Source organism: Callithrix jacchus, chromosome 6, assembly GCF_049354715.1.
Source record: "Callithrix jacchus isolate 240 chromosome 6, calJac240_pri, whole genome shotgun sequence".
NCBI lineage: Eukaryota > Metazoa > Chordata > Mammalia > Primates > Cebidae > Callithrix > Callithrix jacchus.
The window spans coordinates 100,480,539-100,496,418 of NC_133507.1; the positions used below are offsets into that span (position 1 = coordinate 100,480,539).

At 35.3% G+C, this 15,880-nt stretch overlaps 1 protein-coding gene across 5 annotated transcripts in view; it reads left to right on the top strand.

Annotated features, from left to right (window-relative positions):
- The window catches only part of DPP10 (dipeptidyl peptidase like 10), a 1,417,953-nt gene extending 1,406,152 nt beyond the window's left edge, over window positions 1–11,801 (top strand). For all 5 annotated transcript variants that reach the window (XM_078327944.1, XM_035306582.3, XM_035306580.3 and 2 more), the window contains 5 exons: window positions 4,197–4,296; window positions 4,544–4,602; window positions 4,712–4,784; window positions 8,204–8,277; window positions 9,586–11,801. In XM_078327944.1, the coding sequence (XP_078184070.1) occupies window positions 4,197–4,296; window positions 4,544–4,602; window positions 4,712–4,784; window positions 8,204–8,277; window positions 9,586–9,720 (441 nt within the window). In that variant the 3' untranslated portion in view covers window positions 9,721–11,801. The remainder of the gene's footprint in view (window positions 1–4,196; window positions 4,297–4,543; window positions 4,603–4,711; window positions 4,785–8,203; window positions 8,278–9,585) is intronic.
- The last annotated feature ends 4,079 nt before the right edge of the window (window positions 11,802–15,880 follow it).

Here is a 15,880-nt window from a genome sequence, read left to right on the forward strand (position 1 = left end):
AAATTACAAGAACTGAAATTAAGTTTAATTGTCTTATAAACATTATTTTTTAGAACCGATATCACTGTGATTACCAGGCCAAAAAAAAATTCATCCTACAAACATTATTGAGTGTGCACTGCGTGCTCAGCCCTTTTTTGAAGTGTTGAACATACAGTGGTCAAAGAACGGAAGAAAAGTCTTTTGAGACAGTCTCACTCTGTCACCCAGGCCTGAGCCAGGCCACAGCACCAGGCCAGAAAAGGCTTTCTTTATTGAATTTAGTTCAGTGAGGAGACCTAGATGGATAAATTTATAACAAAGGGAAAAAACCAGCCTAAAAAGGCCGAGCATACCCAAAATCAGAACCCGTCCCCCTCTACAGGGGATTGCAGTTCCTCATCAGCAACGGAACAAGCCCTGATGGAAAAGGACTGTGTTCCATTATCTGAAGTAGGCTTCAGAAGGTGGATGATAAGAAACTTCTGGGAATTAAAAGAACTTGTTCTAACCCAATGTAAAGAAACTAAGAACTTTGAAAAAAGGTTTGATGAAATGCTGAAAAAAATAGACAATATAGAGAGGAATATAAATGAACTAAAGGAGTTGAAAAATACAACACGAGAACTTAGTGAAATATGCACAAGTTTAAATAGCAGAATGGATCAAGCAGAAGAAAGGATATCACAGGTCGAAGACCAACTTAATGAAATAAAACGACAAGACAAGAAGAGAGAAAAAAGGATGAAAAGGAATGAGCAAAGTCTCCAAGAATATGGGACTATGTGAAAAGACCCAATCTATGTTTGATTGGTGTACCTGAATGTGATGGAGAGAATGAATCCAAGTTGGAAAATACTTTTCAGGATATTATCCAGGAAAATTTTCCCAATCTAGCAAAGCAGGACACTATTCAACCCCAAGTAATACAGAGAACACCACAAAGATATTCCTCAAGAAGAGCAACCCCAAGGCATATAATTGTTAGATTCACCAGGATCGAAACGAAGGAGAAAATACTAAGGGCAGCCAGAGAGATAGGCCAGGTTACCCATAAAGGGAAGCCTATTAGACTTACAGCGGATCTCTCAGCAGAAACCCTACAAGCCAGAAGAGAGTGGGGGCCAATATTCAACATACTTAAAGAACAGAACTTTCAGCCTAGAATCTCATATCCTGCCAAACTAAGCTTCACAATTGAAGGAAAAATAAAATTTTTTATGAACAAGCAAGTACTCAGAGATTTTATTACCACCAGGCCTGCTTTACAAGAACTTCTGAAAGAAGCATTATACATAGAAAAGAACAACCAATATGAGCCTTTCTAAAAATATACCAAAAAGTAAAGAGCATCAACATAAACAAGAATTTACATCAACGAATGGATAAAATAGCCAGTTAACATCAAATGGCAGTAACCCTAAATTTAAATTGACTAAATCCCCCAATCAAAAGATACAGCCAAAACCTAACGGTATATCCAAAGATACACAAAGACTCAAAACAAAGGGTTGGAGAAAAATTTACCAACCAAATGGAGAGCAAAAATAAATAAATAAACAAAAAGCAGGAGTTGCAATTTTCACAGTTGATAAAATATATTTCAAAGCAACAAAGATACGGTGGTAAAAGGATCAGTGCAACAATAAGAGATCTTAATACCCAGATACATATACTCATAACGAGATTTAGACTCAAGGAGACAGAAAATTAATAAGGATAACCAGGACTTCAACTCAGATCTGGAACAAGTAAACTCAATAAATATTTATAGAGTTCTCCATTTTAAATACACAAAATATTGATCCGCCATTATTAATACCCATTTTTAGAATGAAGCAATATTCCTGTTCTCTCTCCCTCTTTTTCTTCCTCTTTCTTCCTCTCCTTCTCTCCTTTTTTTACTTTTCAACATCCTAGTTCCTTACCTCTACTCAATACATTCCTCTCAACACCTGATTCCTTGTGATTCTCCTGTCCCACTGAAACCTCCAATCCATTAAAAAATAAATAAATAAATAAATAAGAAAAAAAAAAGAAAACACATAAACTAAACATAATTGGTAAAAGATAAAATGTCAGATGGTAAGAGTTTGATTCCAAAAAATAAAGAGAGATAAATAAGGAGGCCAGGATTAGAGATAATGTGACAAATTTAGATTGGAGCTCAGAAAAGGTATCACTAGGAGATCATGTTTGAACTAACAGAAGGCAGTGTAAGGAGATAAGAACTGTGGATATCTGGGGAAAATAAAAGAAGTTTAAAAATGTGAATGAATAGGAAAGATTCTTAAAACTTTGCTTGGGTAGGTAATTATTTCTATTTAAAGTTTTTTGTGTTTTCAATTGAGGGAGGGCCTCTCAGTGTTTGAGACCAGCTTGAGTCATTTCTAAGATTTAATGTTTCATTGTACATAATCTGTAGAATTAAGATCCTCTTTCAGGCAGTATTAAGATTCTACTTCAAAGCAGGATTATAAGTATTGTGGTAAAGTGTGAGTGATTATGTTAATTAAGCAAATTCACAGTTTTAATGCAACATAATAAAGAATAATAAAATTTATCTTGTATTTATAAAATTTTTTATTCCAAATTCATTGTGTATCACAAGTGAAGTGGTTCAGAAAAAATTACAGAAGTGTAAGTTCACACAAATCACCTCTTTTTAAATTTCAGTCTGTCAGCGTATCCCTTTTACTATATTCATAAAGTAATTTAAAGATGATCTGAAAACCTAGGGCCACTGCAAACATAAATTTTGAGTCGAAGGCATTGCCAACTCCACCTCTGCTTCTCTAAGTCCTTCTGGCTATTGAACTTAGTTTCCTACATCATGGTTCTGTTTCTTTTAAGAAGGAACATTCTAAGGAAACATTTCTATATTTTAGGTCTCCTAAATTAAATTTTAAAATAATAATATCAATTTGTTAAAATTTTGTAAGTAATGCTAAAATGCTTGGGAAATGGGAAGGACAAAACAATTTTAATGAATAGCAAAACCTGATCACTGAGCAACCAATAAAGTGTACAATCAGAACAGCCTACATTGATGAAGGAGTTTTTGCCTATACTAAATGAAAAATAGCCTCTAATTTAATATAATGTGGTGATCTGCCATTTTTGACTCTACCTGATGATACGTGTTGTTTTGAAAGTGAAAGCATGATCTTATGTCTACCTCGAACTTATATCTTATTTTTGCCCTCTTCTGAAGTAGATTTTCCAAAAACTCTTTCATGATATACTCTTGCATTCTCTGAGTACATAAAAAATGGTTGAGAGGAAGGTGAGCAATTCAAATTTAATTTATTCTCAGCTGGGGCTTTTGGCTCACACCTATAATCCAGCACTTCGGGAGGCCCAGGCGGGTTGATCACTTGAGCCCAGGAGTATGAGACCAGCCTGGGCAACATGGCAAAATCTATCTGTACAAAAAAATACATTACCTGGGCATGGTGACATAATCAAATGTGCTCCCAGCTACTTAGGAGGCTGAGGTAGGAAGATTGCTTGAGCCCGGGAGGCAGAGTTTGCAATGAGCAGAGATTGTGCTATATACTTCAGCCTGAGTGACAGAGCGAGATCCTGTCTTAAAACTATAAATTTCTATAAATTTCCTCCTTAATAGACATAAATTTATCTTACAAAAGGGCAACTTCCAGCTTTGTTTTTAGTACTTTTTCTATGTCTGCAGTTTCTCGAAATAGCTAGCTCAAAATAACCCTAGCCAGAGAAGCATATTTGGGGTGAAATAGATCACAGTCTTATTTTGGGGTGACATGTTCTGAACCCTATAAGAAGTTAAAATAGAATCTATATTTTTGGTGATATATTTTCAAATTTTCATTCTTATTTCTTAATGCTACATAATCACTATTTCAATATTTTATTAAATATTAAATTAGTAGAAAATTATATGTGATTTTATAAGTGTTTTATTTCCCTAACATCAAATTATTTGAGGCAGTTTCCAGATGTATAGTATGAAATCATGGAACAAATATTAAAACAGCTTTTATATAATAAGTTAAATGTTCAAAAGCTTTAATTGCACAAAACAATTTTAGCATTTTTTTTTCAAATATGAAACATTCTGATATGGTGTTTGATCAAACCATTGATCAAAAGCTAAAAATATCTCCAAGCATAGTTGTTTTATATATATGTGTGTGTGTATATACATATATGTGTTATATGTATATTTTTTCCCTTCCTAGGGTTATGGTGGCTATATTGCATCAATGATCTTAAAATCAGATGAAAAGCTTTTTAAATGTGGATCGGTGGTTGCACCTATCACAGACATGAAATTGTATGGTGAGTACTTCTATATTATACCTAATATAATGTATTGATTTGTAGAAAACAAGAGCCCAATGCAGAATAGCTCAATTGAGCTCATTTATCATGTTATTAGAACCTGTTTTGAGCTGTTTATCTTCCTGATTCAGTTGATTTTACTAAAGCATGACAATTAAGTGTAAAATGAAGAAATTAAATAATAAAATATGCTACTCAAATAGTTTTTAGTTTGTTCTTAAATATCTGTTTTCTTGGGTCACAGCCTCAGCTTTCTCTGAAAGATACCTTGGGATGCCATCTAAGGAAGAAAGCACTTACCAGGTAAGTAGTTTAAAAATATCAAAGAAAGAAGAGTATTTTTGTTATAAAAATTCAGTTAAAATTGCTTATTTAGATCTATAGATACAGATATTTCTATTTTCCTTTATAGGCAGCCAGTGTGCTACATAATATTCATGGCTTGAAAGAAGAAAATATATTAATAATTCATGGAACTGCTGACAGTAAGTATTATACTTGCTGCTGCTGTTTGATAGGGTATGACCTTTTACAAAGGCATACAACTAAGGACTTGCTTACAGGAAGCCCTGTAAACCATCTGAAGAAGAGAGCAAAGAGTTGCACAAAGAATCAGATACATGATAGGAGGTGGGAAAAAAGAATTCAGAAATAAGAGGAGAGGAAGCTATGCCTCAAATGGCAGCATTGTCTAATCAAACTCCCTGTAATGATGGAAATACTTATCAATGCTGCTGAATACAATAGTCACTGGCCACTTGTGGCCATACTGTGTTTCGTGTGACTGAGGAACTGAAATGATTTTATTTAATTTTAATTTAAAAAGGCAGTTGTGGCTAGCAACTAGGGCTACAGTGTTACTCAGCACACCTAAAGTGGAAACCAACTTAGAAAACAGAAACCAAAAAGATGCAAGCACCGACATGAAATTCTAATGAGGTTACCCATTTAATGAACTTAAAAACTTTAAAAAGGCATTTTCATACCATCTGTCATTTTTTTCATCAACCTTGGAGGTAAATGTGATTGATGTTAGTAGTAATAAATAATTTCATTTTGTATTTACATGACACTCCTAGGGACCAAAGAATCTATGTTTTATTATCCTCTGTGATACTCTACAACAGAAGGCTGAATATTTATAGCTCCATTCATGGATAAGAAAAATCAATTTCAAAAAGGAAACATATTTATCCAAGGCCATCTAATAAGTGAGCCAAGAAAGTCAAAGTCTTGAATCAGTATTTCCTAAATCTTGAACTTAACTCCTTCCTCTTTAGGGTGGGTTCCACTGAATGATTTGCTTTAAGGATGCTATATGGAAAAAGAGGAACTTTCCAGTGGAAAAATTTGACAAACATCACATCGACAGTGATAAGTCATGTTGTTACTGTTATTAAATGCCCATGATATGATGTAGTGGGAATGGCATTTTACCTCCATGGTGTAGTACTCCAAGCTCATACATAACTTCAGTCTAACTCTGAGAAAAACGTCAGACAGACCCAAGTGAGGAAAATTCTATCAGACTCCAAGCCAATACTCTTCAGAACTGTTGGGGTAATCAGAAACAAAGAAAGTCTTAGAAACGCTCATGGACCAGAGGAAGTTAAAAAGACATGACGTCTAAATATAATGTGGGATCCTGAATGGAACCCTGGAACAGAAAGAGAATACAAGAAAACAAGAATAGTAACAACAAAAACTAGTGGACCCCAAATAAAGTGGGTTTAGTTAATGGTAGTATATGAGTGTTAGTCTCTATTTGTGACAAAGTATATAATAATGTAAGATATTAACAACAGGGGAAATTAGAGAATGGGTATCCAGGAACTCTGTACTGTCTTTGCAACTTATCTGAAAATTCAAAACAATTAGTATTAATAGTCTATTAAAGAAAGATATAAATGATACAATACCAGTGCTGGGTGAAACATGATGGAAGAGAGCATAAAAATTTTGAAGGACATTTGGATGTTGTTCTAACGTATTAAGACCTTACATATACATCAACCAGTAATAAAAATAAATAGCAATTAAGTACTCATTGTATGTCAGCAATGTGCTAAAAAAGCATTTAATGTCTCATTTGGACTTCTCACAAACACTGAATAGTAGGTATTACTTTTATTTAACAGATTGGGAAAATATTAGAAAATGATATAACTTGCCTAAAAGTGTAGACACAATTGATTAGTAGGAAGGATATTTGAATCCATGTATTGAGCCTTTTATTCACTGTGCTCTGAAGCCTTGGTCGTGTGAATAAATTATATTCAAGGTTAAATTATTTTACACGTCTACCCTTAGCACCGGACTAATATATTAGTGCTATTTCAAATTTCTCTGTCAATATCTTGTAGCTATAAGGCTAAATCACATTGTTCTATATGACTCACTCAGTCACAGACCTGGCGCTTCATCCATCTAATAAAATACAAGCAGAGGTTCAGCCCTGGTCCCTTCAGAGAAAATGCACCTGTGAATATGCAAGAGCACACACACACAAGCACTCACACGCACAGGCACACGTATACACACACCACACAACCCATATGGGCCTGGTGAATTACAGGTGCTCGGTATGACACTATTACACCACTATTATTAATATTACCTTCAAAAATTACCAGCAAATCAATTCAATCAACCAGTCAAACCTGTAATGTTTCCTTTTAGCTACAGTAAACAGACAAATGGCAACAAATATCAATGCACTTTGCACTAGAAAAAGCTGAAGAACTCGAATCGGAAAAATTCGTTTGCAAATTTATTTTCGGCTGTATCCATACAGAGAAATGAGGGATCATATTACCTCTGTCATTGACCTTATTAATTAGCATTTCTAGAAACTTACATGTATAGAGCAGTTTGTACTTATGTAGCAATGACAAGGTCATTTTCCCATTAAGTGTCATAAGAAGATGTTGAAAAAGATCTTGACTATTTTTTAATAGGTTTAAATGATTGGCATTTTACATTCTCTGCTGTGTAGTCTGATTATTCAGCATTCCAGAGTTAGAGCATTAAAGCAGCTTAAACTATTAATAAGGCTGCCCTAGTTTTGCAGTGACAATTAAAAATGTTAGTTTAGGCCGGGCACGGTGGCTTATGCCTGTAATCCCAGCACTTTGGGAAACCAAGGCAGGCAGCTCACGAGGTCAGGAGTTCGAGACTAGCCCGACCAACATGGTGAAACCCCGTCTCTACCAGAAATACAAAAATTAGCCGGCCATGGTGGCACATGCCTGTAATCCCAGCTACTCAGGAGGCTAAGGCAGGAGAATCGCTTGAACAAGGGAGGCAGAGGTTACAGTGAGCTGAGATCATGCAGCTGCACTCCAGCCTGGGTGACAGAGTGAGACTCTGACTCAAAAAAAAAAGTTAGCTTATACATTAGTTACAGAAATTTGAAGATATACAAACCACAGGAATGAACAGCCCAGACAGAATGTGAGCAAACTGCTGCAGAGAGATTTGAGTGCACCAGAGCTTCATACCTACTAAATCCAGGGCTGTTGGGCTGCTTACTTGAGAATTTCAGATCTTAGGTTCAGGCAGAAGGAAGATAAAAGAAAGCAAGAGTAACCAGTATGCTCTATTTTAAATAGTTAGCCTGTGTATAATGAGATGTGTATTCTGTTTTTTCAGTATGGGGTATTCTTTTTTATTTTGAATAATAAAGCAGAATGCCAGTATCCAACTGAGACTGTGGCCTAGTAATCTTCAAAATTAGTCATCTTCAAAAAACTCGTAATCTTCAAAATCTTTCTATCTAAAACCAGATATAAGTCTTTTAAATATGTGATACATATATAAAATAAAATCTCTTTGAAAAATAATCTGAAAAAGTTCTGTTACAAGAAATGTGTTTCTTCAAATATCATAATATGATTTCTTGCAGCAAAAATTCATTTCCAACACTCAGCAGAATTAATCAAGCACCTAATAAAAGCTGGAGTGAATTATACTATGCAGGTAAGCTACTTTTTTAGAGTAATGTGTTCTCTTGTCATGTTTTTTCAGTGGTGAGATATACAACACAGCTTCTCTATTATTCCATTCTCCATACTATTATTTTTTAATATGTTTTTTAGGTACCAAAGATTGTGTTTTTCGTTCCTAATTACACTGAGAATGTGGATCAGCTCATGCTTTAAAAGTGAATTGCGTGAATCCTTTCTAAATTGTCATTACCGTCTCAGACTTATTCATATCCCAAATATTGAATTCTTTTAAAAGTAATAAGTTCCTATTTCCCTTCTTATCTCTTTTTTCTTTTCTTCACTTCCAATAATTCTCACAATAAATAGTGGCTAAAAAATGTTTGGGGAACTATTTGAAGAAAAGAAGAGAGGATAAAAGGCAATTTTCATTACCATTTACACCTGTGCATTCCTATGTTTAATATATATTTATCAAGGACTTTACAGTGGTCACTCTGCTCTATGAGTGACAAGACATACATTACACGATCAAGGAGCTTCCAGTGTAATAAAGGAGTCATATAAAGAAAAAAAATAGTCATTTTAATTTCTCGGCATTCAGAAGAACCAAAAATAGTTCAACCTGTCTAAAACACAAAGTACCAGGTTTAGGATGATGAAAGATGAAGATATACAGATAAACAGATCTCAGGTCATTCCATAAGCATGACCAGAGCACATTGAGGAGTATGGAGTTTTATGGAAAGGATAATAAGGTACCATTTAAAACTTTGTACTCAGGCATTGATGGGACAACATTTGCATTTTTTATTTGTATTTTAGAAACAGTAACAATTTTGTTTACACTGGAAAGGGCATTGTCAAAGTAATAATTGCACCAGACAGTGTTAAACAGGCAAGGAAGACAATGAAAAACTACTGCAAAGAAGCCAGAGACTGAACTCAATGCTTTTTAAATAAAGATCTGGAATTTTTTTTAAGTAAATACTCCTAAAAAAGAGATGAGGGGGATAAAGCCTGCAGTCAAAAAGAAACTGTCCAAAGTTTAGTCAAGCTGAGGGCAAGGTTAAGTCCCTCTTAATAAACATAAAAATGAAAAAGTTTACCTTTAATGGCCAACACATTCTAATTTAAATACCAAAAAAAAATGTGTCAAATATTAATTGATGTGATTACTTTTTTTTTAAGTTTAGCATGAAGAACTTAAGAGTTGAATTAGGTGAGATTTTGATCAGTTATTATTATTCAAAGTTTCCATGCCACTGGGGCTCAGAAAGTGAATGTGAGGGGCAATAGCTTCTCTGATAATTTGAAATCTTCTTTCCCCTCAATATCTTAGGTCTACCCAGATGAAGGTCATAACGTATCTGAGAAAAGCAAGTATCATCTCTACAGCACAATCCTCAAATTCTTCAGTGATTGTTTGAAGGAAGAAATATCTGTGTTACCACAGGAACCAGAAGAGGATGAATAATGGACTATATTTATACAGAACTGAAGGGAATATTGAGGCTCAATGAAACCTGACAAAGAGACTGTAACATTGTAGTTGCTCCAGAATTTCAAGGGCAGCTTTTGGAGATGACACTGGAGCAGCACACTCAGAGACAGTGAACTAGCATTTGAATACAGAAGTCCAAGTCTACTGTGTTGCCAGGGGTGCAGAACCTGTTTCTTTGTGTAAGAAAGGTCAAAGGGTTGGTTTCCTGGGAGAAATTAGTTTTGCATTAAAATAGGAGTAGTGCATGTTTTCTTCTGTTATCCCCTCTGTTTGTTCTATAACTACTTGCTCTCATTTTAATTTCACTGGCCACCATCATCTTTGCATATAATGCACAATTTATCATCAGTCCTACAGTCCCTGATCTTTCATGGCTGAGCTGCAATCTAACACTTTACTATACCTTTATAATAAGTGCAATTCTTTCATTGTTTATTATTATGCTTAAGAAAATATTCAGTTAATAAAAAACAGAGTATTTTATGTAATTTCTGTTTTTAAAAAGACATTATTAAATGGGTCAAAGGACACGTAGAAATGCGGATTTCAGCACCTTCCAAAGTTCAGCCAGTTATCAGTAGATACAATGTCTTTAAATGAACACACAAGTGTATGTTTCACAATATATATACACACACACACGTGTGCATAAACAGTTAATGAAACTATCTTTAAATGTTATTGATGCTATAAAGGGTAAACTTTTGATGAATTAGAAGAGATGCTCTTTTCCAAGCTATAATGGATGCTTTGTTTAATGAGCCAAATATGATGAAACATTTTTTCCAATTCAAATTCTAGCTATTGCTTTCCTATAAATGTTTGGGTTGTGTTTGGTATTGTTTTTAGTGGTTAATAGTTTTCTAGTTGCATTTAATTTTTTGAATATGATACCTTGTCACATGTAAATTAGATACTTAAATATTAAATTATAGTTTCTGATAAAGACATTTTGTTAACAATGCAATGCCACTGAGTGCTATTTTGCTCTTTTGGTGGAGAAGGCTTTTTTAAAAAACTCTTGGTCCTTTTACTTCTATCTCTCAGTGCAAAATCAGTTCTCATTTTCATTGTAAAAGCAAATAGCTGGATTATTTCATTTGCCAGTTACTATTTAGTATTCCATGCCTGCCCAGTTCATCTGTTACTGTTTAATTTCAATCCGTTTGGTGAGAATTAGAAATGAAATATTTTTTATTCATTGGCCAAAAAGTTTACGAACAGCAGTGTTTGCTATTTAATTTGAATTGAAGGCACAAAATGCATCAATTCCTATGCTGTGTTGACTTGCAGTAGTAAGTAACTGACAGTGTAAAATAAACTTGACTGTATTAAGTCAATTTAAGTGATGAGAACATTAAATTTGGTGACTAAAGTCAGAGTACCTCTCACCTCACTTAAGGGAGCTTCCAGAAGACATTTAAAAGTCTGTAATCAAGCTTAGAAGTTCAAATAAATCTAGCCAGGGATACTGCAGTTTTGTGGTTTTAAAAAAGTCCTTAGAATAGACTAAATTATCACAACTTATGGCATCAGGAAGAAACTTTCAAATAAGGAATCACTCAGTCACTCTCCTGTTTTGTTGAAGGATCAACCCAAATTCTGGGTATTTAGGAACATGTGAATCATGGATTGGGTATTCCACTTTTTTCCTGGATGCTTTGGAATTGTGTCTTCCATGTTCCATTGGATTCAATTTAAAATGAGGAAGGCTTTCTCTACTGCAAGGCCCATTTTAGGCCTTTTTCAAGAATAGTGAACACATTTTTTAACAAAATAAGTTGTAAATTTAAAAGGAAAGTTTTGCCTATTTTATTAAGATGGAAATTTCTTTTTAGGCTAATTTGAAATCCAACTGAAGCTTTTAAATATTTTAAATTTGAACCACTAGAGTTTTTTATGATGCAAATGATTACGTTGTCTGAAACGTGGTTTTATTGAATGTCTATTTGCGTATCATTTAAAAAAGTATTTGCCTTTTACTGTCATCATTTCTCTTGTTTTATTATTATCAATGTTTATTCAATTAATTTAATACAGTTTCTAATGTGAAAGACATTTGTCTGGAACCCATTTTCCCCTTAAATGCTAGAGACCTCAATATGCTAAAGCATATTGCTTAGTAGGGAGGTAGAAAATTTTTATCTCTGTGATTTTTAGAGTTCTAATGACAGGGTCATTTTCAGTAAAGGAAATGCTCACCAACATATAATCACCAAATATTAAAGAAATCATGTAATTTGATTTACCCCTTTATACATTTAACCTTGGTCATAATCCCACTATTTTATACATATTTATGCATTGCTAGAGTTTCCTAGGACTCCAATAGCATGCTTTTCAAGTGTTATTAGTTCCTTAATGTTAAAGAAAAAAATCGATATATTAAATGCTATAATAAAGTAGGTAAGCAATGTTAAATCATCCACAGAGATAAACAACCTCTTGAAATGCTTTTGAAAGAGAAAAGTGTTCACTTTCATTGCCTTCATTAAGATCTCCAAATACTCAGAGACTAAGAAGGCTATTCTCATCTATTTGTGTTTCCTGACAGAACTAAGGAAAGGAGACACTCTTCAAAAGGTGTATATCAGTTCACGCTGAAAATGTGCCTTTTTACTTGGGTGTTTAGCATAAAAATCACTACTGGGGATCTTACAGGTGTCTGTTGTAGATCTGTTACAGTGTGGTGACTTAGACATTGAGCTTTACCACATAGACAATGACTTAAGCCATTGTCCTTCAAATGTTGGGCTTTGAAACAGAAGTACCTGGGACTGAATTGCTCTCAAGTCTCTAGAATCAGTGACAACACACAGCTTTTATGAGGAATTATATATGAAATACCTCCTGTGTCCCTCCTCATGTTCTCTGACCACCTTCACATCATGCAGCAACCAACATTGCATGAATAGAATCTGAACTCTCAGCTGTGCTCATTTCACTTTCTGTTCTGGAGATTCTCTGATACTAATTTTGGCTACTTCCTAGAACCAAGAGACGAATCGCTTATATACTGCAAACCTATGTGAGGGTGTTAGTAACCCACTAAAACACAACGAATGAAAGACTGTAGCAGGTAACTAAGCTTTCCCTCAGATATTCTACATGGTCCATGGAAGGCTCTGTGGGCCCCAGAAGCTCACAGGTGCATACCCTTCTATTTTCCTCTTCCCCATTTTACTCTTTGAAGTTCCCTCCTCCTATTCCCTAGGATCACTTTCCAAAATAAATTGCAGGTGTGCTAGTTGTCTTAGACTGCTTTCTGGAAACTATTTTTCTCCTCCACAAGAAATTATCACTGTGAATATTATAGGAGGAAGATATAGAATAAATAAGTGGTTTATTTTAAGTGCCAAATCTCTGATAAATACTCTACATGCACTATCAAATTGAATCTTCTCAAAATGCTCTGAGGAGGTATTATGTGTCCCATTTTACAGATATGAAAATTGAGTTTTAGAGAAGTATATAACTGGTCCAAATTTATGTAAGTAGTAAATAAAAAGACTGAAACCCAGCACCAGCCAACTTAGAAGTCCATGTTCTCAGTCATTCTACTCTACAGCGCTCCTAAAATAAGGGGAGTTAACCTGTGTTGACGCCACAGGAGAAAAGATTCTGAATATTTAAACACACATTTCCAAATACATTTTAGAGTAATTTGATAGCAATGATACTGAAAGGTAATGGACAAACCATTTTACCATTGTGGAATGTTTGAAGATACATGAATTCCCTAATGACAAGAGGACATATGTAACATTAAAACATGTTCTCTCTTCCATTGAAGATAAGTAAGAGTTATTCCTGTGCATGGAAACCCTTGCTCAGAAGACCATGACTATATGCTTGGAAGGCATTAGTAAATCTCCTTGCTTGGGCATTACGCCAAAAATACTGCAAAATCATTCGGAGAGGCATCCATATACTGCAGAAACGCTGAATTGTTCAAAACACCCAGACTTGTAAACATGAAAGCCTCATGTAGTTTTCAAACCCTACAAAATACACAAAGCATGTCACAACATTTCAAGTCAGAGCAGACACCCACAATCCTATTTGCAATCTGACACAGGAAAATCCCATTACCTCCCACTGTTCTACTAGTGTAGAAATAGATTTGGTTTACCACTGATCAGATCTGCTAACAACACTTGTATTTCATTTAGCAATATTCCAGCAATTATTGAGGAGAGAGTCTGTGAATTTGGAAAAAAAAAATCTCTCACCATAAACAAGGCAGACAGGTTTTAAAAAGAAATAAGTCATGTCAAAGTACAATTTTTATTATTACTTCCAATTAAGTTTATGGTCGACTGTTATAAACATCACAGGCTTCTAATAACAACAGTTAGTATAGTAAGAAAATTTCTGTGCCAGTTCTCACAACTGTCTATTTCTATCATACCTACCCCCATTTTAACAAAGTTGTCTTTGACATGTGTGAAGCTTGAGAATGCAGACTTCTAACCAGCCAATAGCATCAGAGAAAAGGAACTCACATTTATTCTACACCTATGCTTTTTTACATAAGCTCAGCTAATCCTCAGTCCAACCATATGAGATAGATACTATTGTTCTCTGATAAAGAAATCAAGATTCAGAGAGGTTAAACAATTTTCCAACAGAGCCACACAGTACGTAAATGATAGAACCAATATTTGAAGTCAGACGCCCTTACATGTGATGGTTTTATCTATGCATTTTTTAAGCTAGTAAGTTCCTAAAGTTCATCATCATATCATCATGTCTTTGGATTCAATTTTCAACCCCCTCCCCCCACTGTTCAAAGATGTCATTTTGTTTGCTTCTGGCTGCAGGTAACTGAATACAAAATTTTAAATGGCTTAAATACTTCTGATTCAATATATGCACAGCTTGGACATCACCGGGGATGACAGATACATACACTCTAAGGCACTGCCATGACCTTCTTGAATCAGAATCCAAATGTTAACAAGATCCCCCAGTGATTGTTGTGCACATTAAAGTTTGAGAAGCACTAGCTTAAATGATAGGAACTATTACTGACTCATTTCACAAGAGCCCTGACGCTGGGTGTTTCCAGGGCAGTTAACAGATCAATGATAGACTCAAATCCCAGTCTCCTCCCACCTTTATACTTCTGCTTTGGTCTGTTTTTTGTTCCCTGCTTTGTCTTCAGACAACTGCAGCTGCCCAGGCAATGTATCTTTTCAGAACAATGTCCAAGGATAGAGGGTCAAAGGATGACTCTCCTCTTGCCTATCGTTTATCAGGAAAGATAATTTTCTCTGGAAGTGTTAAGAAGGATTTTCTCAGGTCCCTTTGTACTGTACAGGCTTTGACTGCAAGCCCTTCTTCTAGATATTAGGAAAGCTGGAAAGTTGTACCTCTGAAACCACCATTTCTTCGGTGAGGGTGCCACAAGGAGGGATAGGAGAATGAACCTAAAATAAAGGCACAGAAGGGAAAGGTATACTCCACCCATGGTGATAAGGTCCTTGATGCTCACGTCTCATCTGGAGAACTACCTCAAAGTATTAAACATTAAGAGCTGTGTTTTATATATAATACAGTAGGTAGCTAGTCAGACATCAGCAGAGGAGGAGAGCGTTCCTGCCCACCAGGAATGTCTGGTGACCATCAGGTGATGGTCAGGCAGTTGTTACACTGCATCTCTAAAATAATTGATCCTAACTAGCGCCAGGGAAAGGCGAGCTTCCAATAAACAAAAACACCTGAAACTGGCGATAAGCAGCTTCCCAATAATATTACTATCCCAGAACCTGGGCTAATGGGCCCAAGTGTGCACACTGAGAGGCAAAATGGTGGTGTTTAACTGCTATGTGACCATCAAGGGACATTTGGCTGTCAAAGGAAGACTGCATCAAGGAAGCAAGTATACAACTCCAGTAAACACACTGCACCTGCAGCCCCTCCCAAACTGGCAGGCCACTGCGCATGCAGACGGACCACCCCAAGTGAACTCAGGGGAGAGGTAATGCAAGACCCCGGACGTATGCCAGCATACAAAACCGTAAGTCAAAAGGTCAAACAGTGCACTTTATCTCTCAAGTTGCCCACTGGCCCTCTTTCAAGTGTATTTTATTTTCTTTCCTGCCTTCTCTTTAAGCCTTTTAATAAACTT